We start from the raw sequence: 24,779 nt of genomic DNA on the forward strand, positions 1-24,779 counted from the left end.
ATGGTTCGGAGTGCGTATTAAACTGCCAAAGTCACGCCCCCGAGTGGTGAACCATTGAAATTTCGAAACACTTATGATGTAACAAAGCCTCGTTTACTGAAATCACGTGACTTTGGCAGTTTGATACACACTCTGAACCACTGATTTGAAACAAAAGATTTGTAAAGCTTTGAAGCTGTATGTATGTATAATGTATAATATATATATATATATATATTGTCCAGGTCTAAAAATCACACTTTTAAAATTGGGCTTCCTCATATTTCCAGGTATTTCAAGACCTCGGGAACCCTGGTAGTTTAAAAGAAAAACTGAATTAAAAATATAAATTTCTTATATTATATTATATTATATTATATTATATTATATTATATTTATTATAGAGGCCCCCTTGGAAGTTTAAGGCTCTTATGGGCTCTGGCCCCTGGTTTAGAACCACTGGTTTAAAGGGATAGTTACTTAAAAATGCTTCTGTCGTGATTTACTCACCCTAATTTCATTCCAAACCCAACTTTTCTTCTGTGTATCATAAAAGCAGATGTTTTGAAGAGTGTTCATGCTGCTCTCTCCCATACAATGAAAATGGATGGGGACCAGAGACCATAATGTTCAAAATAATTAAAAAATGTTTGAGTACTCTGAACCCTATATGGTAGTGTCAGGAACTGAATAAACTTTAAGTTGTTATTCACTAAAAATCATGGCATTAAAAATCTTGCTCAAAAACAGTGGTCACCCTTCACTTTCATTGTTTGGAAAAGTGCAGCTTGCACATTCTGCTAAATAACACCTTTTGTGTTCCACGCAAGAAAGAAATGCTGCATCTGAATGTGTTTACTTTTAGCCTATACACTATATGAAAAAAATCAGAATACATAGTATAGGTGAAAGTGACTCAAATGCTATTGGTCACTTGCCAATACGGATGCTATAGCAGTATGTCCAGATTACATTAAAACTACAGATATTCATACTATCCACCTTATTTTGCAATGCAGAAGTAAGCTATATTATCTGTGAATGTGTGAGACTTCTGATAGGTAAATAGCTATAGGTAAATAACTAGAAGAATAACAAAGTGCAGTAAACGGTAAACTATTTGCACTACAAAACATTGTGTTTATTTACGATTATGATAATAAATTATAATAATATGATAACAAATACCAGTTTGCAATATCAAGCAGCATAACGAACTGTTTTTGTACAGCTAAAATAACTGGAAACAGATGACAACGGAAGCCTTTCTCATTCAAGTTACAAAATGGCCGCACTCGCATACATTAAAAATAAGGTGTTCTTCATCAAATGGAGTACCTATACTCTGGAAGAAAGCCAAAGTTGTATGGATTTAGAAACACATGAGGATGAGAAAACGATGACATTTTTACTTTACAATGCTTTTTTAGAGCACTCCACTGGATTTGATCGAGACTGGGAAAGCACTGAAGTTCCAAGCAGAGCGCCCCCATTTGGTCAGTTTAGGAAGTGGCCGTCTCAGTACAGCTATCACCCTTTTACCCCTGCCTGAAGGTAAGATTATTGTTATATAATTATATATTTATTTATATTAACGATATTATTATTTTATCATAATATAAGATACTTAAGTGGACTGACTTTTTCAAAATGTTTGCAATGCTATTGAAATGGATTATCCATCTTTTCTCCAAGATTACAAGACAGATTTTTTTCTGTCTTTACAAGTGGAAATTTCTCAATATGAACCAATAATGCAATTGTGTGAGAAGAAATACAAACCTTTACTATATTACCAATATACACAGATGGTCAAATCCCTTGCATGTTGTGATTGAAAAGCTAATAACCCGACCCGGAGCCTTAAGCAGCATGGGGTCTTTAAAAACACCCACTCTTAATTAGACAAACCCCCTCCTTTAACCTCCCACTGTCATCTCCACCTACTTACTTTCTCTGATACTGACAAGCCATTCATACCAGTGTCTTCTTTATCAGTTTCCATCTGCCTGAATTCCTCAGAGACACATGGAGTTATCATGAAGGCTTTGAAAAGGGCACAGGACAAGAGGTTTTGAATGCCTATTTAATTTATATTAGTCGCTGTGCACTGTATTAGTATTATAAACAGATACAGCTTGTGTGACTCTGAGGTCCTCTCAGGTCACAGGCTTTTATCTCATGCCTGATAACAGATGAGGGTGGACAGGGGCAGATGGGAAGCGGGTTGAGGAATCTGGTTCTTCTCACTGACAAAGAGCAGGCCAACATCAGTGATTTAGCTTCAGTTTAATTTATTATTATAGGCATCACACTCCACTGGAAGATGATAGATGACACATACTGATGTTGTTTAAAATGATCTATTACTGTTATTTATGCGCGTTTCTTTCAACTATTTGCGCTTTTGTTCCACTATTCACACTAGTTTATTGAATCCATTTACAACGTCCAACAGTGTATACATTTATTATAATTTTGTATGTAATTCACATGCGTCGTACATTTATCTCTTTAGTAACTTAGTACGCTAAATTAAAATTCAAGTTAGAATTAAAAAAATCTTTATTAAGTTTGGTTGTAATAGACACAGTGTTGGGGGTAACGCATTACAAGTAACTTGAGTTATGTAATCAGATTACTCTTTCAAGTAACTAATAAAGTAGCGCATTACTTTTAAATTTACAACACAATATCTGAGTTACTTTTTAAGTAACGCGAGTTACTTTGTTTTCCCATGTATGGACTGACAGCTCTCCTGTCTCCATGTTGAGAGAAATCGAGAGTAAGTGCCGAGGCGTTGTGTGTAAACATGACGGTTATTGTAGTTCTAGACTAAATGTGAGCATTTACTCATCTCAATTGCACAAAAACTGATTCAGTATTCCTCAAAATGAATAAAAATGGTGAAATTCAATCTCAGAATATTGCACAAATCTTCAATAATTAAATATATTAAATTGAACAAATATACTTCATGTATTTAATCTCACTTTATAAACCAATGTCTTTGCTGCTGACCTTCAATGATCCAATTTAACCATAGTAATAAGCGAAAATGTTTTTATTAAACATCACATTTGTGATCAGCTTTTTCATTTCACTTTTGGTGTGAAAAGGCCTTAACGTTTGCCAAAAATAGAACTTTTTTGTTGTTATTAAAAAACAAACAAGAAAGCCCAGCCCAGGTGAGAAAAGGTAACACAAAAGTAATGTCAAGTCAAGTCAAGTCACCTTTATTTATATAGCGCTTTTTACAATGTAGATTGTGTCAAAGCAGCTTTACATTGATAACTGGTACATTGTTAGGCTGCACAGCAGCTCTTAAAGAATAGTGTCAATGCAGGCAGATCAAAGCACTGTTGAATATCAAATGTCAAGTCAAGTGTCCCCAACTAAGCAAGCCAGAGGCGACAGCGGCAAGGAACCCAAACTCCATCAGGTGACATTAGGTGGCAGACAAGTGGCAAATTGGTGTTAAAATGGAGAAAAAAAACCTTGGGAGAAACCAGGCTTAGTCGGGGTGCCAGTTCTCCTCTGGCCAACAGTGCTTTGTTACAATTCAGGTTGCTATCATAAGTCCAATAGGATCGCAACATTAAAAGTATTTATTTCAGTTCCATCCAATTGAGGATCGTATTCATCACGCCGGTATGGATACGGAATGTAACACATTACTTTACATAAAAGTAACGCAGTTAGTTACTTATTTTAAGGAGTAACGCAATATTGTAATGCATTACTTTTAAAAGTAACTTTCCACAACACTGAATAGACAAGATGCCATAGTCTGTAAAAGTCTGGGTTTTCAGTGACCGCTTTCCAAACTTCACCTGAGTAGTAATTTCAACCCGAACTTTTCGCTAGTACATGTTGTCTGAGAGCAAATAATCTTTGAAATCAATATCCTGTGGGGGTTGTTTGTTTTAGGGAAGACCACTCTGGGTCATGGAGCCATGGACATCAACATCCAGGGCCCAGGGATCGCAGCTCAGCATTGCTTTATCGAGAACAGGGCTGGAGTCATCACACTGCACCCCTGTGGAAACCAGTGTAGCATGGATGGACTACCGGTCACCAAGCCTGTGCGCCTGTCTCAAGGTAGCTTTCGTTCATTTACAATACCTCAGTCCTTCAGGTCTTCATTCAAATCAAATTTCAGTCAATCCTACATGATCAGAATCAGCCACATGAAAATGTAAGCATGATTCTGAAGTGTAAAATCTCATTGCCATATCTATGAAAGGGATAGAAAGAAAGTATGCTCCTCCTCTGAGTCTTTTGTCTGAGGGAACAATTTGACTAAACAGGTTGGGGGGAGGGGTGTGTTTGGGGTAATCTTCATTGTGCGAGCTTCTAGTGTTTCACTATTGTTCAATATGTTTGCTCTGAAATATTTAGTTTAATGCTCATAATAAAAGTCTCATCTAGTGCAGCCAATGTTTTTATTATCTATGTGTGAAGTCATAAAAGAGCAGGAACCTGTGGAAAGTATGTTAAATGCGGTAACTGAAACAGAAACCCCCTCTTGCCCCCCTGACATGCAGAGATTGGAGGCTCTGACTCAGGGGTGAGCAATTACACCTCCTCCCTCCCATCCCTTATCTGAGAGGGAAATTAGTTACACCAGTGACGGAGACAGCTGTTCAACTTTACCACCCATCAATGCGTGCAGGGGTTCAGAGACTTCAGAAGTGCTTGGATACAGTACAGCACCTCTGGGTTGCCATTCGGTGGACAGGATTATATTTCTGTGACTGGAGATATATGGTTTATAGCGGAAGCCTCCTCACTACGACTGCGTACACTGGACATCTATTTGCACTGTTTCAAGTTAACGATAAAGAAATCTGATAAAAGCATGGGGAATAATTGATGAATACTTCATGAACAAAGGATTTCCCGCGACAAAGCAAGTCAGTCTCTGCATGCTACAGCTGTAGTGTAAAGCCATGTGCTTTCCTATTTAAAGGGACAGATAGGATGTTACCTACAGATGGGACGGGAAGTTGACCGTTTGGATTTAAAAGTAAGTGAATGAAGACCTAATAAATTGGTTTGAATAGTAAATATTCGAAATAGAAATTTAAAAGCAATATTGCTGAAGACAAATCTCAGATATAAGCTCTCTATTAGATATGTTGCCTTTGCAATGTAGTATTGCATTATGTAGGTGTATTAACAAATGTTTTTCTTTGATAGAAATTAATACTTTTATTTAGCAAGGAAGCATTAAATTGATCAAAAGTGTCAGTAAAGATAGTTTTACAAATGATTTCTGTTTAAAAATGCTGTTCTTTTGAACTTTCAGTTTATCAAAGAATCCTGAAAAAAATGTATTACGGTTTCCAAAAAATGTTGCAGCACAACCGTTTTCAGCATTGATGATCATAAAAATAAGAAATGTTTCTTGAGCAGCAAATCATGTGACGCTGAAGACTGGAGTAAGTGATGTTGAAAATTTTGCATCACAGGAATACATTACATTTTAAAATATATGAAAATAGAACAATTGTAATAATATTTCACAATATTACTGCTTTTTGATCAAATACATGCAATCTTGGTAAGCATAAGAGACTTCTTTAAAAAACAAAAAAACAAACAGCGATTGGGCTGTTTTAACCCAGCGATTGGGTTGTTTTAATCCAGCGAATGGATTGTTTTAAACCAGCAATTGGGCTGTTTTAACCCGGCGAATGGGCTGTTTTAAATCAGTGATTGGGCTGTTTTAACCCAGCGATTGGGCTGTTTTAACCCAGCGATTGGGCTGTTTTAAAAAATTACTGCATTGCTTGCTTAAAATAAACCCAAAATATTTGGGAAATTAACATTTATTAATATTTCTTAATACGTTTAATGAATAATAATTAAACAATAAACATTTATTAAATTGCTTATAAATAAATGTTCACCTTTTGATTATTATTGTTTCCTCTCGTGTGTCTGATTTTAATTATCAACCTATTTTGGGTTCATTTTAAGTCAGCCATATAGTAATTTTTAAACAATAGTTGAGTTAAATAAATCTGCCCAGCACGTTGGGCAAACATTTAATAAAACCGTTGGGTTAAAGCAACTCAATCACTGGGTTTGTCCATTTTCAACCCAACTTGGGTTGTTTTTAACCCAGCATTTTTTAAAGTGCATGAATATAGGAATAAAATAACTATAAATACAGGGACATAAATATAATATTATCGTATATGTGTATACAACTCACATTAAACCAGTCCAAATCTTGCAGAGAGGTTTTCTCTTCCATGTTGGCAGAGGCATGAGTGTGTGTATAGTGTTACACTTCTATTCCTGGTCAATGTGACCCAAGAGTGCTGCTAATCCTGTTTCTATGCAGCCCTTCCTCATTCTCCACACACTGTTTGCTCAGTCTGACTATCCACACATGCTTTTATTTGTCCTGACCGTATACTGGCAACCCTGCTGGAATAGTTGACAGAAAGATAAGGCGATTTTCCCTTATTATTCTGCTTTAAGTACTCTGTCGTCATCATGTTCATACATAACCTCCACAGTTTGTGTTGGGTCACATCTGACTAAATGTAAAACCATCTGCTCAAGAAATGGCCTCCATCTAAGAGGTTGCTCCTTGAGAGTCTTTTGTGTGTCATCCACATTTTGCATGCAGAATGATTCATTACAATGCATTTTCACAGCCTTCACATGAGATTAAACACTTCGGTGTTGTGATCATTGAGATTGAGATCATATCTTATTTATCTTCATCTTTGGCACACATAAGCTGCATCACATATGGCTGTGAGCCACATGATTTCTGGTATGTGTGGAATTGGGTAAAGGTTAGAATGAAATACTGGTTTGTTTTAGTTTTTGACCTTTTCAGGCGCAGTAAAACTTAATACCATGGCAACCGCTGAGCGTTCTTTTTGGCACCTCTGTCTTGACGTCTTCTGTCTCCTGTTCACATGCCTGTGTTTTCAGTTGGAACGGTTTGGGATCCGTGACTCACCATACTTTGTCCTGCCAGCTTTATTGAGATCTAAACAATAATGCAATGATTTATGCAATGGGTTTGACACAGATCCAGCAGTCTTATTTTTACTGAAAGTACATGAGGCAGATCTGAACTACTCTGTTATCCATTTGGATGACAACTGGAGTGAATAATTCTGTCAAAAACGACCAAACTTTATATGCAGCCCTTTTCACCACTGTGATATAACAAGTCAAAAAGAAGAACTTGCGACACACAGATTTTGCTGTATCTCTGAGTCACTGGTGTTTCTTTTAAAAGAAATTTGATCTCTTCCCACTATATCTGTGATGCACCACTGGGTTTGTGCTACAGTAAGGTCATCTGTTTTTGTATTGCTTTCATGTGTTAGAAAATGAAGAGATAAGGCACTTTAAAACTTATTTTAGAAAGTTGGTACTTTACATTGACTCTCATATTCTGTATGGTGTCCAAGAGACCGTGAGGGTCTTTCTAGCTCATAAAACACACTTAACATTAAAAATAAAAACTGACGCTTTATAAACTTTCCTAAATTTATGAGAACTGATTGTAAAGTAAATTATAGGCCTTCAGAGACCCCAGATATAAGCATGAAAAATACATCTAAATATATAATTTATTTATATAAAATTATATAATAGCAATAACATTAATTAAATAATATATTATATATAATTATGAATAATTATAATATTATGTCATATATAAATAATATTGTAAATAAATTATGTATATATATGTACACACACACACACACACACACACACACACACACACACACACACACACACACACACACACACACATATATAATTTATATTTATTTATAATTATATAATAGCAATAACTTAATTAATATATTATATATAATTATGAATAATTATAATATTGTCATATAGAAATAATATATTATAAATAAATAATATATATACGTGTGTGTGTGTGTGTGTGTATGTATGTATATATATACACACACACACACACACACACACACATATATATACCCCACCCATTTATTTTATATATAATTTATTTAAATACATTATACATACATTATTGAAAATATTTTTTTTTTAAATTGAAAAAATGTAAATAAATTAAATATTAAATATAATTTATTTATATTAAATTATACAATTATAATAACAATAATATAACTTAATTATATATAATATATATATATATAATACATATATAATATATATATATAATACATATATAATATATACATATATATACAATATATATAAGTAATATATTGTAAATAATATATTATAATTTATTTAAATATATAATTAATAGTGCTGTCAAATGATTAATCGCAATTAATCGCATCCAAAATAATAGTTTGTGTTTACATAATATATGTGTGATTTATTGCACACACATACATGTATATATTTAAGAAATAATAATAATTAAGTATTTTAACTAAAATAAAAATATAAGATGAACAAATAAACAAATAATTCAAATCTTTATTAAAAACATAACCTTCACTGCTATGCCATTCATTTATTACTTGTCAGGTGATTTTGGCATGGTTACACATGCACTTTCTTTAATGAGCTTGGCTTCTCAGAGTGTTATGGATGTTGTATAGAGGAACGGTGGAGAATCAATCTCTCTGATTAATGTCGGGGAGACGGGCTGTGCATGGGGAACAGCCACTTTCCTGCTGTGCTTTCCAGATTCACGCGCCTCTCCCCACTCTTTGTCATTCGCCTGTGAGGCCTGTCTTCTTGCAAATGGCCTCATGAATTTGATTACAAAATGGCTCTTAGTCATGCTTTGCTGGGGATGTCATCTATTACAAGGAGAGGTTATTTAGTGGTTTTGCTCTTCAGAGCAGGCTACACCGTTCTGGAAAATGTGTCTTATTTCAACAGAAATTAATAAATGAGTCATTGTTATGCTTTATACTTTTTGTGCAATATTTTTCTGTTACTCCAAAGTGGCAGCAGATTTATAGTGGTGTTGAAATAGAGAGATTCACCATGATAAAGGAACATTAAGTAAATATAAATATAAGTCTTGTCAGTTCATGATTCCTTACATTTTTTTAGGTCTGTGCCTCTTTAAAAGATTTGCATTACAAAAATAATTTTTATAAACGCCCCTATTGTGCTACTTTAAAGGTTCCTAATTTTATTTTGGAGGTCTCATACATTAGGTTTAAATGCATCAAAAAACATTGTTTTCTCATTTTTCTCAATTTTCTCATAAAATACATTGCACATCATCTCTTTTCTCACAGTGTAAGGAGTGGTTTGATAAAGGATTCAGTCTCTCTAAACCCCTCCTTTCCGAGAGCCAGCTCTGCTCTGATTGGTCAGACGGCCCAGTCTGTTGTGATTGGTCTACAGCTTACAGCGCATGTCGGAAACGAAACGCCCATTACCATATCTGAATTTCAGCTCTGGGGGCTTCCTCAGAGATTCATGATTTGCAAAAGTAATCAATTAGACCTCTTTGCGAACCATTTTTACAGATTCAAACTTAAGTGATCAATTGATCTTTGGCATCACACAAATGCACAAAAACAATATATATATATATATATATAATATAAGCTGCCACTATAATAAAGGGGAACCTAAAAAAAGTGCTGATTCAAAGTAACCAAACTGAACAAAAGATTCACTGGATATTGCTATGTGACCAATCCACAAAGCTTTTCTTGCTGTTATTTTCTTGCACTTTCCAAACACAAATGTAAGGAAAAGGTCTGGATAAATGAATCTCAATTTAAAAATAGGTAAAAAGGCCTCATTGAAAGCACTATGATCACACATTCATACCTGCGGCGAGGGGCAGTGCCACAGGGGGCTGAAATCGTATATAGTAATTCATAACATCTCCTTGACTTCCACCAAAAATATCCATGTTAAAAGTATCCATAATGACTGGCAGAGAGAGGCCATCTATAAACAGATAGCAGGGGAAACACCGTCCATGTTTAACTTTGGATTTTACCCCTATTGCATTTTCAAACTCAGTGCCCCCCTTCAGAACAGAATCATCTGTGACTGTGGGCGGTTTGTGGGCTTGACATCTGAGAACACTCCTTTCAAGAAAAATTATGCTTATTTGAATATTGTAATAGGGCAGAATTCTGTAGATGCTGGCAGCACGTCTGAAACGTATGATAGCAGCAGCGTAGATCGATAGATAGATTCCCTCCTCAGCAGGTGTGATTCTTGGCTCATGTATTTTCCCTTGTGTGCTGTAGTGTTGTAGATTACCCTCTATCGCTGCACTTCATAAATCTACTTTCAGACTCTTCGCTTAGCATTGTGGGTAAATCCATCAACCTCTGTGGCACTGTAGTGGCCATTCTGAAACAATCTAATGAGTTTTCAGTGATTTTTACTGACAGCTAAAGTGCTGAAATGCAGGTTGGTCATATGCTGCCAGCTAGATTTCTTCTTCATGAGACATTCAGTGTGTGCATCTTATTAACTTATGTAATATTATACTGTTCTCAGTATGACACCATGGGTATTTCTTACCTTCTGTTTTACTGTTTGTATTAGTCTATCAATCATTTCCTGCATGCCAAGGCTATTAAACACATTTTCACTTTCTGCCACACATAAACAAAGACATTATATTTGATATCCCACTGTTCTCTGCATAATAGGAACTATGTGTTTCTGTGAAATGTTGCTCTTAAAGAAAGCTTACAATACCGCTCAACCACTTCCTGTTGGAACTTGGCTCTTCATAATGATAAAAGGCAACTGATATATACATGAATACAGCTGCCATATGCCTGAATAGTAATGATAGTTTAAATAGTTCCTGGTTAGATCTTAAGAGCAAAGATGCTACATTTTTTCCATGCAGTGTATTGATTGAACTGCAGTCTGAGCTGTGGTCTGGAGCTCTGCATGCTGTGTTTACTGCTGGTTTCCCTCATGGTGGATCAGTGAAGCTCAGCTATGACAATGCAGACCCCTCCTGTACTGCTCTATATGTAATGATGTTTATTTCGTTCATTGTTGTTTTGGATTATTTTGGGGCCTGGATGGATGGATGGATGGATGGATGGAACAATGGGATGGACAGATAAATAGATAGACAGACGGATGGATGGATGGAACGATAGATAGAACAATAGATGAATAGATGGATAGATAGATGGATGGATAGAACGATGGATAGAACGATGGATAGAACGATGGATAGAACGATAGAACAATGGATGGAACAATGGATGGATGGATGGATGGATGGAACAATGGATGGATGGATGGATGGATAGATGGATGGATGGATGGATGGATAGATGGATGGATGGATAGAATGATAGATAGATAGATGGATGGATGAACCCTAAACTAAGTGTGTACAATAACAGTATTTAGCCTTTAACAGTATTTAACAGTACCGCAGGCTCTGATCTAATGAAACACATTATGTGTTTTGTGTATAACATCTTGCACACTGTAATTTTAGAGTTTTGCAATCTTTTCTCTTACAACAGTGTGGATGAATTGCAAAAGCTTGCTTGCCATCACAAGCATATATTTACCACATTACTGAATTAGATGTTGTGCGTCATTTTTAATGCCACTTTTGTACAATCACAATTTGAGCATAATGCTTGTGTAAAATATGAAGGGAGTGGAGCTGCTGTCTGTTTGTTATTTGGTGGTGCTGCTTGTCAATAATAATTGAGCTGTTCAGAGCGGTTCGTGCTGATGCAGCGGATGCCACAGTTATTGTCTGTAAAAACACTCAAACAAGGACCAAAACAGGACATATAGGAAACAACATCTGGCTGATGTGGTTTACACCACAGACCTCAATATACTGTTGCTTCAAATAAAACATTTTCTGAGGAAGCATGTAAACAAGTCTGTTCATTAAAACAATATTATAACTTTCTATTCAACACATGTGCTTTTTGTATTATGATTTTCTTTTTGCCTAGTTGACTTTGAATGTTCAAGTAGAGCATGTCAAGACTTGAGCAATCCTCTAGAAGAGTCTTTTTATGACAACAACCACCATCAGTTAACAATCCTTATTCTTCTATTCAGCAACAACAACATGAAAGAAAACACGTTGTGAGGATGCCATTTAAGTACACGATTTACTTTACTTGAGCGATTCTTGGTTTTCATTGTGTGCTCTAATCGTACCTTGTCCTGTCAGAACCTGAGGGGTAATCAAATGTTCTGCCTGGAACAAAAGGGCATCTGGCACTCCGCATTCATCACACATCTGCTACGGCTGGAAAGGTTTCCATGAGACCTTTACCTACCTTGAATAAATACTGTGATAGGCCAGAATAGCTCACCTAGGTTTATATAGCAAAAGTGTATTTTGATGTTTTGTTTTTCCCCCAATTTGTTTTTTGATTTGTTTTTTGTTTTGTTTCGTTTCATTTTGTTTTTGCTTTGCTTTGTTTTGTTTTGTTTCATTTTGTGTTTTTGCTTTTTGTTTTTGCTTTGCTTTGCTTTGCTTTGTTTTGTTTTGTTTTGTTTTGTTTCATTTTGTGTTTTTGCTTTTCTTTGTTTTGTTTTGTTTCATTTTGTGTATTTGCTTTGTTTTGTGTTTTGTGTTTTTTACAATGTCATCATATAAATACCCTGTATGTGCCATTTTCTTTATGTAAGATGGATGGATATATGGATATATACCCCTCTTGGCGTCATGCCTAACAACGCCATTCAGCCGTGACTTATCCACGATACAGCACTAGCATCGAGTACCTTATTGCTTTTATAAAACATTACCACACAATACAAATATTAAAGCCAAAAATATGTATCAATGCAACTTTCATGAAGTAAACTTTCAATAAAAGCCTTCCTTCTGCCGGAAAAAATAGTCCCTGACCGTGAACAGCAACAGAAGTTACATTATTACGCCATTAGATGGCGGCAAAGACTGTCTTTATGAGTGTGTCAGTCAGTAGCGAAGACTTTTACATTGAAAAGACTGAATTGTTGTGAACACGGAACAAGACACAACTGACAAATGCTTTGACTAGCGCTGTCAGTCACGGGAAAACCCCTTAACTGTTAAAAGATGGCAGCGGACATTCAAACTGATTTTTTATTATGAACATAGGACTGACCTGAAGGAAAATGCTAAATCTGAATGCAGGTAATAAACTCGCTCACTTGATCTTTTTCTCACAATACTCTTCTGCATAATACAGTAAGCTTCAATGAACAATATCAATTGAGAACAAACAGTTTACGTTGCTAAGAGTGGTTGCTAAGGGTGTTGTGTAGTGATACACAGAACCGTTGGGTGAAGCGGTCATAACCGTGTTTTATCGTGAATAAAAGTATTTTCTGTATATTCCTCACATTTAAAAAACAACATGAAACCCCATTCATGGCCAATAAATAATTAGGTGCGTCCCTATTTGCGTACTTGTGCACTATTCTATGATGTTTTTAAGTACAAATAGTGCGAGTAGTGCATTCACACAGAATATTCCAAAAAGAAAAAGTGCACTTTAAATACCCGGATGATGCACTAAATTAACGGAAAAAACGAAGGCTGCATCCGAAATCGAAGTACACAATACTACGTGTAAAAACAGTATGCGAACAGAGTAGTATCAAAGTCCCTTTAAGACAAGTCATTTCACTCGGCGGCCATCTTTGAAATGCCTCTCGGGCATGCAAGTGCAGCTCCTGTCTCTTTGAATGGGGAAACATCAAATTCTCCAAAGCTGTTTGCCAAGCTTTCGATTACATTTCATATTTGAAATCACCAATGAAATCTGACAACAACTGTTTCATAAATTTTGTTTCTAAATGCTCGAATCATGACAAAAAACTATTTTTCTGGCGGGATCAACCTATTGCGCATCCGCAGCTAAAGCGCGCGTCTCTTGTTTCTCATTTCGGAGGCGCCCGTCTGACTGTTTCTATATGAACCGGAGTGCAGTGACGCGATGACTTTGCCAATCGGCGATTGGGTCTTATTTAGAAGGCGGGACTTATTCCGCCATATTGCGCGTTGCACTTTCGCCCATTCAAAACAATACGAGTGACGCGTTTTGTGTTATTCTATAGTCTTTGGTAGTATGTCTGAATTCGTAGTATTCGAAAAACAGTAGGCGAAAAGTACCCGGATGACCTACTACTTCCGGTGAGATTCTGAAGTTCGCATACAATGGACACTTTACTATCCCATGAGGCAACGGAAGAGGATTTCTAAATGGAGTTGAAGGGACGTAACTGACGCTGGTAGGTCATGTGACAGTAACAGCATAGCGGATGTAGTACATCCGAATTCATTCATACTACACGCATTCGTACTATATAGAACATACTTTTTCAATGGTCGTGAAGTAAATTTAAATTCAAATGTAGTACCTACTCAACAGTATGCGATTTTGGACCCAGCAGAAGAGTGGAATGTTGGACACTTCATGCACTCATCTGTCTCAGCTTTAATTACGTTGCAGAGGCGGGATGTTTAATTACAAAATAAACGTATAAAATTCATACACTACATGGATGAGTCCATAGTGCATAAGTGCATAGTGCATCATTTGGGACGCAACTAATAAAACCAATAAATGACAGATATTATTGTACTGTATAATTATGTAAGTAAAGGTAATCTAAACAGACAGAAACTAGCAAATTAGTGATGCATATTCAATATTGACAATACAATCATCTTTTAAAAATTCACCAAAATTGACACATGTGGTACTTTGTTAAAAGTTATCTTTATGTGACAGATGGTTGGATAGGAGTGGCTTGGTGACAAAAAAGAAAGAAATCATTCATTAAAAGACCAGAAACCTATATTAGGAAAGTAAATAGGGTTAATTTAGATCTCGTGTTGACTTTAACTTGCTGCACTTCCAGTATTTGGCTTGTCTATTTTTCCCCTCACTCAGCAAGCCAGGAGTCTGATCCGACACCAAAGTGTGAGATGTTCCTGCTTGTTTATGTAAAACAGTGGTAAATATTCCTTTCCCCCTTCCGTACCTCTCACACTGCGGTACAAAACTGGTTTAAAACTGCCAAGATCATTTGAAATGCTTTCTTCGGGCATATGCTTAATGTAAAGTGTTATGCACTTTCATTCTCAACTTTATTAACAGTTGTTTTGCTTTGTGCACAGGCTGTATGCTGTGTTTCGGCCAGTCCGCGTTCTTCCGCTTTAACCACCCCGAGGAGGCTTTCCGAATGAAAAGCATGATGCCTGAGGGAGGACAGAAAGCCAGTGTGAAAAACTGGGCCCATACAGGTAACCTAATATCCCACATGAGAACACACCATGGCTGTGGCATGAATTATCTAACGCTTACCTCAAAGCCTGTGTTGTGTAGAACGTCATTTGTGTGGAAAAAAACATTCCTCCAGAGCCTCAGAACCTTATCTGTGTACTGTCTGAAATCATAATACAAAAGAATATGTGACGCATCTGACATATTACTCATTCTTTTGCATATAGATGTGTTTTACGTATGTGTCATGTTTAAAAAAAATCTAAGAAACAAGTGGTATTTGTTGTGGAACAGTATACAAAACAGATGCAGATTTACACATGGGTCATTTTTTCATATTTGGCCTTGGGTGCTGCCGCATGGCTGAATGGCAAGGTTTGTTTCAGTAGCACAGGTAGCGGCTTTCAGCTGGGCCTTTCTGCATTTCCGTTTCAAACTGTTAGCAATGCAAGCCTGCCTCGATCCCGAGTCGCACCATGCAACTTTTATGAGAAACTCATTCCTGTGGGTCTCCTGACAGAGCGCTCTACATCTTCCACTCCCACTCACAGTGCTACACAGCAGCCAATGTTTAAACAGAGCATTTACAATATGTACTGAGTTGTTGTCCTGACTTTTCCTGTTGTGTGGCAGAAAAGGACAAGTATAGCATATAAACACAGCTGGTGCAGTGCATTTCCTGAGGTGGTAATAAATTCTCTCCACCATGAAAGACAACATACCCGTTTCATTCCCATTCACCATGTATTTTTTCTAATTTCTCCAGTGTATAAATTATATCTAAAACTACATAGCTGAAAAAATTAAGATTTTTTTCAGACTTAAGATGCCTATATAAATCTGTCCATGCGCTTTTCGCATCTGATATTTGTTTATAGACTGATTTATAGAAGAAAAGAACCCCCCTTCACACTTTCTCTGTGCCAGAGCTATTTCCTCTTCCATCTCTTTTCCAGTCCAGACAGCTTTGTTGGCCATGCTCTGCTTATTTAAAGTTGAGGGGTATCTTTTACAATATCTATATTTATTTTGCCACCCACCCTGCTCTCCAATCCCCTCCTCACCGTTCCCCTCATATTCTCTCAATATCCGGCTGCCTCGTTCTACCACAGCAGGTCTGATCGATGTTCTTGATGATATTTCATTGTGACTCAGAGAAGCATGCAATATATTAACAGATATGGATTTTATATTTGTGTCTGTCTACATTATCCCACTTATTACTTGGCTACTTAACAAATAAATATTTATATATTATATTATATTATATTATATTATATTATATTATATTATGCGTATCATCTGCCAGTTTAAAAATTTCTTATATAAAAATATTTTGTGTGAGAATAAAAGGGGCATTTTTTATTTAACCCCACAGCCACATTAGTGTCCATATGACTATATCATGAAAATATGCACTGTCGCTTTAAGAATGTAGGCCCCGCCCCGTGCAGCCAGCAGTCAGTCACATCAGCACCGTGGACAGGGGAGGGAGGGGGACTCAGCGATGGTGTAGCGGCGCCAGGCTCACCAAGCCCGGCTGGAATATCTCATCTGCGGCGTTTTACTCCTGCCTGGGCACCGTGTGGCCGGCACAGCTGGCCTAGGTCAAGACTCGGAATGCGGGAGCCGTTCTTTTGAATCTGAGCTGAGTTATAAACCAAACGCAACGGCTTAGGGTTTCCACAGGCGTGTTCTCATCTGTAAGTACTGATCATTATAGAGACTGAATGTGTCAGATAGACATACGGACGTACTGTAGTGTAGGCTATAGCATATTTACCCTTTTATAGTCGCGACTTGTCAAGCTGACGTGTTAATTTGTGACATGAAAGATTTGATTTATTGTCTTCATCATCTATGTGTTGGTGCATTCTTAAAACCGTTTCTTGTTCAGTGGGATTTGAATGGAAAATTAAGCCAGAGGCATCGTCAGCTGCTCTTACTTATTTCTAAACCACGATGGCAGTAAAAAAATAATAAATAAAACACTTGGAAACACTTAGGATTGTGTTTTATGCGTTATTTGTGAGGAGTTTGAACAGAGAGTGTTTTGTAATCAGTACAGAGAGATTTGTGGGTTAAACGCAAACACTGAGCTGGCTATTCAGCAAGATTGATCAAGTTTTGGTTGTTGTGAAATATGTTCTGTGACTCAAAATTAGTCGTACGTAGCACATATCCAGTAAGTGTTAAATCTGAAGTGTCATATGAAAAATAATAATTTTGTGGCAAATTCACAGGGAAAAAGCATAGGTTGGGCATTATTTTAAATAGTATTTATTAGATCAGAGGTTTTCAAACTTTTGTGATGTCAAGGACCTCCAAATATGATGATGAGGGACCCTTTACTAAAATATAAAAGAAACTCTGTATTTCTATGTATACAGGGCCTTTTATAATGTGTGAGAAACATGATTAGCATTATATTATAAAACATGTTGTCCAAAATTAAATCAATGGCTTTTGTGGTGTAATTCTACTGGGGCTAAAGCAAATTAAGATATTATTTAAAAATATTATTATAACGATATTTACTATTTTATTAAGTTGATCTTTTTTCCCCACTATTATACTAATGTTATTTGTATAAACAACATGAATTTAATCAAATGTATTTGAACTGAATTGCTTTTCATAGTAGAAATTGTTCCAAAGCAGCTTTACATAGTTAGTATTACCTTACAGCCCCATGGCTCCCCCTTGCAGCCCCCTGGGGTTTTCTGGACCACAGTTTGAAAACCCCTGGTTTAGATAATGACCATCTTTACTTTGTAGGTCTGTCTCATTTTTAGCAGATGAACCATTAGAGAGATGGTCAGTTGCCTGAGAGATAGATTGAATTACCAGCAGGGCTGTCTGTGATTTAGCTACATGAGCACATATTCATTTGACGTTTATCCTCTCAGGCAGGAGCCTGGCAGACTTTTTGGTAGTCACTTTTTCTACTTGAGCATTCATCTTCTGTGGGTTTGGCAGCAGTGTTGAACTTGGAGGCTGTTGAATGGGGCTAATGGATTAAATGCATCTCTGCAGTGCCAAAAGAGCTGCAGGTACTTGCATTAAAAGCTCAGGTGTAGTACTGAGGATAATAGTTGGGGTTATGTGAGGGGAAGAAGCCAAATGCATCCACTTACTCGTAAGTGCTTTTATTCGTTTTCTGTACACAGTTCGGCTCATCTGGCTAGTGATGGGAATTCATTATTGAGAATCGATTCTTTTGAACTGGTTGTTTCAGTTAACCAGTTCAGCATTTTTTTTTAACATCGTGTAATGATGTCGTCTTGACTCAAAATATTAAATGCTCCAAAAAGTTCTAGTAAAGATATATGTAAGCATATATTGCTGTTTATTATGGGGTTTCAATTAAGATAATTTAATTTGTCCCTGTTTAGTTTGTTGCATGATTCATCTAATAAAAAACCAAAATATTATTTGCTATTGCATTAAACAATACTAAAATTCATTTAGATTTATTGGCTGAAGCTTATGTACCTTTTATTAACAGTCATTAATATGTTTCTAGTATATTTTATTTGTAACATTTCTGCTATTCCACTAAAGTAAGTTACTTTTTGATCCATCAGTCAAATCCTTAAATACTCTCCAAGTGCTCACCTAGTGCATCAGCTCGCCCAATAGTTTGAAAGAGACCTTTCTTGATTCAAAGGTTTGGTAAACCATTTCCACTGATTCACTGAAATGATCTCAGATTCAAAGGAATGGTTGAATCATGAAACAAATATCTTTCTATTAGCTAAAAGATAGGCCTTTTGATTTATGTGTATGGCAAATGCTTATGATTGTTATCTTTTCCTTCAGATTCTGAGAACCTGGTCAATGGGAACCACCCATCAGGAGCGCCAAAATCTCACTTGGTCTCCAACGAGAGAGTGCGCCCTGAGCACAGTGCCATAGTCAGTTCCATTGAGAAAGACCTCCAGGACATTATGGACTCATTAGTCATGGATGACCCTCAACCCTCTTCCTCTGAGTCAAAGAAGCCTTCTGGTCAGCCCATCTCCCAGTCTCCCCTGTCCCCCATGTTAAATGGAGGGGGGCGCTTCCTTCTCTCACCCCCAACGAGCCCTGGTGCTATGTCTGTGGGCTCCAGTTATGAGAATACCTCCCCTCCTTTCTCTCCACTCTCGTCCCCGTCAGCCGCCAGCAGTGGCAGCTGCACCAGTCCCTCGCCGAGTGGTTGTCAGGACCAGCTTCATACGCTTCCTCCTGTGCCAGTGAGGTCTTCTAGTTACAATTACACCAGCCAGCCGCCCATACCTCATCCACGGACCATACTGCCCAACTATTCCGGCGGCAGCAGTGGGCCAAAGGTGCCTGAGAGTCCCAGACTCCAGCGAAAGGCTCTTTTAGAAGCACCGCCAAGCCCAAAGCCAAGTCGTAGGGGGTTGAACCAAGACAGCTCGGTGGCTAAAACCCCAGACAGCCCCATACAGACTCACATTCTGCCCTCAGTCTCCATCTCTACTGCTCCGACTGATGCCCCATCTGTCAGTCGGGTACCAGTTCCAGGTAGCCCCAGATTCTCCCCCAAATTCTCCACCGCATCCCCATCCTCCTCACCCTCTAGTCCTAGAACCAAAACTGCCATTGTTCTCCAGGATCGCCCTTCAAGTCCTTTCCGGGAGCAGCCTCAGCCAGACCGCTCCTTGGCGTCCAGCCCCTCTCAGCAACTCTCCCCACCCTCACGATCTTTCCAGCCCCCCTTAGACCCCATTGTCCACATCATTCAGGGTGGACCTCCACACCCGCATCCTCGCACACTGCAGCCTCCAGAAAGTCCGCGGCTGGCCCGCAGGAACCTTGAAGGGAGCAGCATGAGGGAACTTCCCCCTCTCAGCCCCTCTATAGCCCGCAGGGGGGTTCCTGTGCTCCCAGGAGCTCTACCAGGAACCCTGCGGACTCCAGAGAGCCCATGTCCAAGAATTGTGCCAGAGAGTCCCAGACTCCGACGGAAAGCAGGGTCTCCTACGGAGGAGCCTTTCAGTCCTCGTGTGGTGCGTGCTCGTAGTCCTTCACCCACCTCCGGACTGATGGGGGAAGGCAGTGGACGGAAGGGCAGTTTTGGGAACACGCTGTCTTCGGCCTTCAGCCTGGGTTCTCTACCTGGGTCATCGCCCCGATCCAGTCCCAGGAGCCACCGGAAGATGTCGGCAGGCCACAGGGACCTCAGGATGCCTCACCCAGGCATGAGGGAGCGCAAAAACAGCATTACGGAGATCAGTGACAATGAAGATGATCTTCTGGAGTACCACCGACGCCAAAGAGAAGAGCGACTCAGAGAGCAGGAAATGGAGAGGCTGGTAAGTGAGATGCACACTTAAAAATACATGCATTTATATAACAAAATATAAAACCAAGTGAGATTTATGAGGAATCTGACTTCACATATCCACTAAAAATGACCTTGAGACCAAAGTAAAGTGCAGTTAGCTCCAAGGAAAGGTCTAGAGTCTTTTTTTTTTGTTGCAGATTCCCACTTGAAAGCCACATCATAGTATGAAGAATCCGTCTCAGAAATATTCCCTGTCTCTGTTTGTACATGTCATGTACGGTGCTGCCTCTACATGCCTTCCGATGATATGTAAATTGCAAGTTTCTATGGTTAATATTTTCCAGAAGAGCTCCTCAGTGTACACTGATAGCTGAATCTAATCTTAACACACCTAGCAAGCATTAGCAATTGTGCTTTTGGTGAGAATGCAGGGCATTTGGAGAAAATGCTACTACACGTCTCTGGCAGAACTGACACACTGACTAATCCGCTGTCATGCTGAGGCAGAGGGCTCTGATTTTACCATGGCAACCCCATTGTTTGTTGTCTCTTTTATTGAGAGGTGGGAGGGAACAGAAGACATCTTGGTCCAGTTTGCAGCCCAGAATGAAGCCGCTGAGACAAAGGCCCCTGTGAAGTTTTATATGTGTTTGTGTCTGAAGCGGCTCTTGTCTGTTTCCCTTGTAATTACCCATTGTGGCTGTTTATTACTCTCAGAAAAGGAGGTGATCTTATTGAGCGTACAAAGTTATGCTTCAATACTCCCAACAGAGAGTATCTGTAGTATGTTATTCACTAAGAATTTGCACTTCTAGTATGCACTTAGTACGCTTTATTTAGCTTTTTGCCAGTGAAATGTGTTGGAATAAATGCCAAAAGAATGAGCTACAACAAATGAGCTCAACATGCCAATGACTTCATCCCCGCAAATATGCTTTCTCCAAAAAGGTTCAGTACAAGATAAGACAAACAAAAAAATGACCTTTGATACAGACCTTGTTCTGAAATATTTGCAAATTGTTGAGTGTAAACAGCAAAGGCTGTTTGCTTGGTGAAGAAAGATCAGAACTGAATGACTGTCAGCCATTACATCACTCATTATCAGAATCTTCTGTCTTGTGAATTGGCTTTCACATAGATATTTTGACCTGATTTGGTGGTCCATTAACAAACAGCCATCATCTGTTCGGGCAGTTATGCACTATCCATACAGCATTCATCAAGTCAGTCTGTATTTCAATAAAAATATCGGAGTGTGATGCATCTGATGTGAGGATCAGCCACGTTGAGCTCATTTGACTGCTGGTGGCTCCTGTCGAGAAGGAGCAGGAAACTGCCTAGCATGACAAGCAGAAATGTGCTCCAGGGAGTGTTGCCTCAGGTTTTGATTTTTTTTTTTCTGGCAGCTGACTGTCATACGGATGAGAGGTCAGGACTGTAGCAAAACATCACGTAACATGGTACGGCACAGAGAGCATGTTCACTGTAGGAATCAGGAAGGAGTCAGGGGTGTTGACTGCAGTCTGGTGGCTAAATCTGAACCTCCATGAGCAAAGGTGGCAGATTTTAAATTGGATACCTCTAAGGGGTCCTACGCCTAGCTAAGCAATGAATTTGAATGCTAACAGATAGATTTTTACAAGTAAGGGGTGTACAGTCAGGTATTTACTCGAACATTTTTGAGTAGTATGATTTTTTTTTTAATGAAACACCGAAACCGAAATGAAAGTTTAGCCAAAAATCGTAACTGTAAATACATTTTTGGTAATAAAATTTGGTAATTGAACTTAGTATGCTGTTCAGGTTATTGTGTTCTAAAGCCCAAAGTATACTTCACTTTTTATGCATATGCAAGGGACAGCATACAATGCGTGTGACGCAAATTTCGTCATCAGAGTAGTACATGCGACGCAAATTTCGTCATCAGAGTAGTACATGCATTTTGATCGCATGTGCGCATTTAATTTTTTTTGCAGTAATTACTTTATCCACAAGGTGGCAGCCGTGCCCTAAGGGAAGTCGATTCACAAGATAGTCGATGAAAAACTGCATAAACAGAACAAACCGGAACGCATGCAAGCTACAGCAACAATGGAAAAATACAAAGATGTTTATATGGATTGTAACTCATAGAGGTATTGCAATTTGTCGCATGCATTGAACGCCTGTGTACGCGTGCGAGTAAAGTGAAGTATACTTTGCAAGGCTGTGCGTTCGACTGTGTACGTACACATAAAAAACGAAGTATACTTTGGGCTTTAGGTGATAAATTAAGCCAGTCATAGTAAAGTTCTTCAGACAACGAGATGCCTCGTGATATTTCACCCGAACAGAGTTTACATATTGGTACTCTAACATCATTTTTAGTCACGGTGAAGTGTATCCACACTGCTGACATGTTTGCTAGTTGTAGCTTATCCACCATGTGCTTATGAAATATGTCATCGGAGTAACTCTAATTAAACATCACTGTTTTGGTCAATGGTTTCAGCCCTCTAAATCATTTTCCAAGAAAAAAAAAATCATGTGTATGTCTCAAAACTAAACTGGGTTTCTAAGTGTGTAAGTGTATTATTTTTTCTTCATTTTTTGCATGTACAGCTGAGTGAATGCAAGCCAGTCCGGTCTGCAGTGCATAATTTATCATCCCTAAATTGCCACAAGGCTCCAGAGGCACACATGGTTACCTTAGATACAGCCTTGGCACACACACTTGGCATATAACGTCAGTCACTAGAAAACCGTTCTGTCAGTCAGCTCGAGTGCCATACTGATGCCAGCCCTGCTAAAGATGACCTCGTTTTTTTTTTTTGACTGAGTGCTCCCACGATGACATCACATTTCCATTACTCTATAAAACTGACATTTGCTGCACAGTAAAAGCAGACGTGTCATTGAGGACACAAACCGTTTTCGAGGGAAGTTTATTTACTGAGACATGGATGGATTTTTTAAGGGGACATATCATGAAATAGGTTTTTATATTATATTATATATTATATTATATATATTTTATATTATTATATATTATATTATCAGGAGAATTTATTATGATTTTTATTGGCGCAATGCAATCCTTGCTGACAGTCCTTCCTTGCTTGTAAACAAACAAACAAAAACCCTTTCAATGACCTGGAATGGTTGTAGGTTTATATTTCTTGAATGTAATGAGGGATGTAGGTAGATTGATTGTAAGCTGTTCTACTACGAAGACATAACCACCTCCACATTGTTGGGAGGGCAGACATGGGTCATCTGCACAGGGGACACAAGAGGTCTGTATGACAAGCATCTGTCCCACTGCTCTCATGGATTAGCACTCTAAATATATCAACTTTCACTGGCCACATTATGCAAAAACATAACTGTGTGTATTTGTTGCAGTTAGGGAGAAAGAGACGAGAAATGTCTATTGTAATGCGTTAACCCAGCATGCAACTGAGTTTTGACCCAGTAAAGTGCAATTAGAATCTTTTTTGATGAAGATAAAAGCAGTATCCTCTGACGCAGCAAGACGCATATGAGCTCCCTTTGGAGCATTTTGTTGATGGTGTAATGTGTTTGCTTCCTGTGTACTTGCAGTTCAGTGTAAAGTGAGTTATCTGCTCTGGGAGAGAGAGAATTTGGTAAAAGAGACAGTTAACTGACTTTCTGTGGTGCTGATTATCTGGGTCAGTGTAGACTTTACTCATTCTGACTCGGCTCTTGTAATCAAGACAGTGAAGAACAAGACTTTGTGCTCTTAGCAACAACACATTTAGTTATATAAAGCAATATTAAAGGATTCCCAGAATTATCTGTTGGACATCTGCGCAGGTGACTTTGTAATCCTGCAATCCATTGATACTAGAGTTTGATTTATATGAAGGGTTTTGGTTAGATGTTTTTATCCTATGCTGTCCATCACCTTTAGTGCTTGTCTGCCCATGATTTAGATTAATAAAGACTTTTAGTGGTGCGAGTATCACTATTACTGTTGCTCCCTGCTTAATGTTAGGGATTTGAACAAACTCCAAACCCCCAGTATTAAACTTCATTGCATAGATCATTCCACATGTTTGTGCTACCAACACAAATGAAACCTCAAATTCTACAATTTGTTGAGGAGAGTGAACACACTTACGATTTGTTCCTGGTGGAAGAAGATATGGAGACTTCAATATTTACAGACCAAAATATCATAGATTTCATAAAGCCAACATTCTGCCTCCCAGAACACTTAGCCACACTCTATAACAACTGCTCATGACGCACTAAACCATTTCAGAACAACTTAACAACACCGTAGCAAC

The 24,779-nt window shown here is 38.1% G+C and overlaps 1 protein-coding gene across 25 annotated transcripts in view; it reads left to right on the forward strand.

Annotated features, from left to right (window-relative positions):
• The window catches only part of phldb1b (pleckstrin homology-like domain, family B, member 1b), an 86,213-nt gene that overhangs the window by 18,577 nt on the left and 42,857 nt on the right, over positions 1-24,779 (forward strand). For 23 of the 25 annotated variants that reach the window (XM_051864003.1, XM_051864008.1, XM_051864000.1 and 20 more), the window contains exons 3-6: positions 1,410-1,533; positions 3,910-4,080; positions 15,086-15,211; positions 19,014-20,515. In XM_051864003.1, coding sequence (XP_051719963.1) covers positions 1,410-1,533; positions 3,910-4,080; positions 15,086-15,211; positions 19,014-20,515 — 1,923 coding nt within the window. Of the gene's footprint in view, positions 1-1,409; positions 1,534-3,909; positions 4,081-4,619; positions 5,009-15,085; positions 15,212-16,661; positions 16,895-19,013; positions 20,516-24,779 lie in introns of those variants that run through there. The other 2 variants (XM_051864021.1, XM_051864024.1) reach the window with 2 other exon arrangements.

Source organism: Ctenopharyngodon idella, chromosome 15 (assembly GCF_019924925.1).
Source record: "Ctenopharyngodon idella isolate HZGC_01 chromosome 15, HZGC01, whole genome shotgun sequence".
NCBI classification, from domain to species: Eukaryota; Metazoa; Chordata; class Actinopteri; order Cypriniformes; family Xenocyprididae; genus Ctenopharyngodon; species Ctenopharyngodon idella.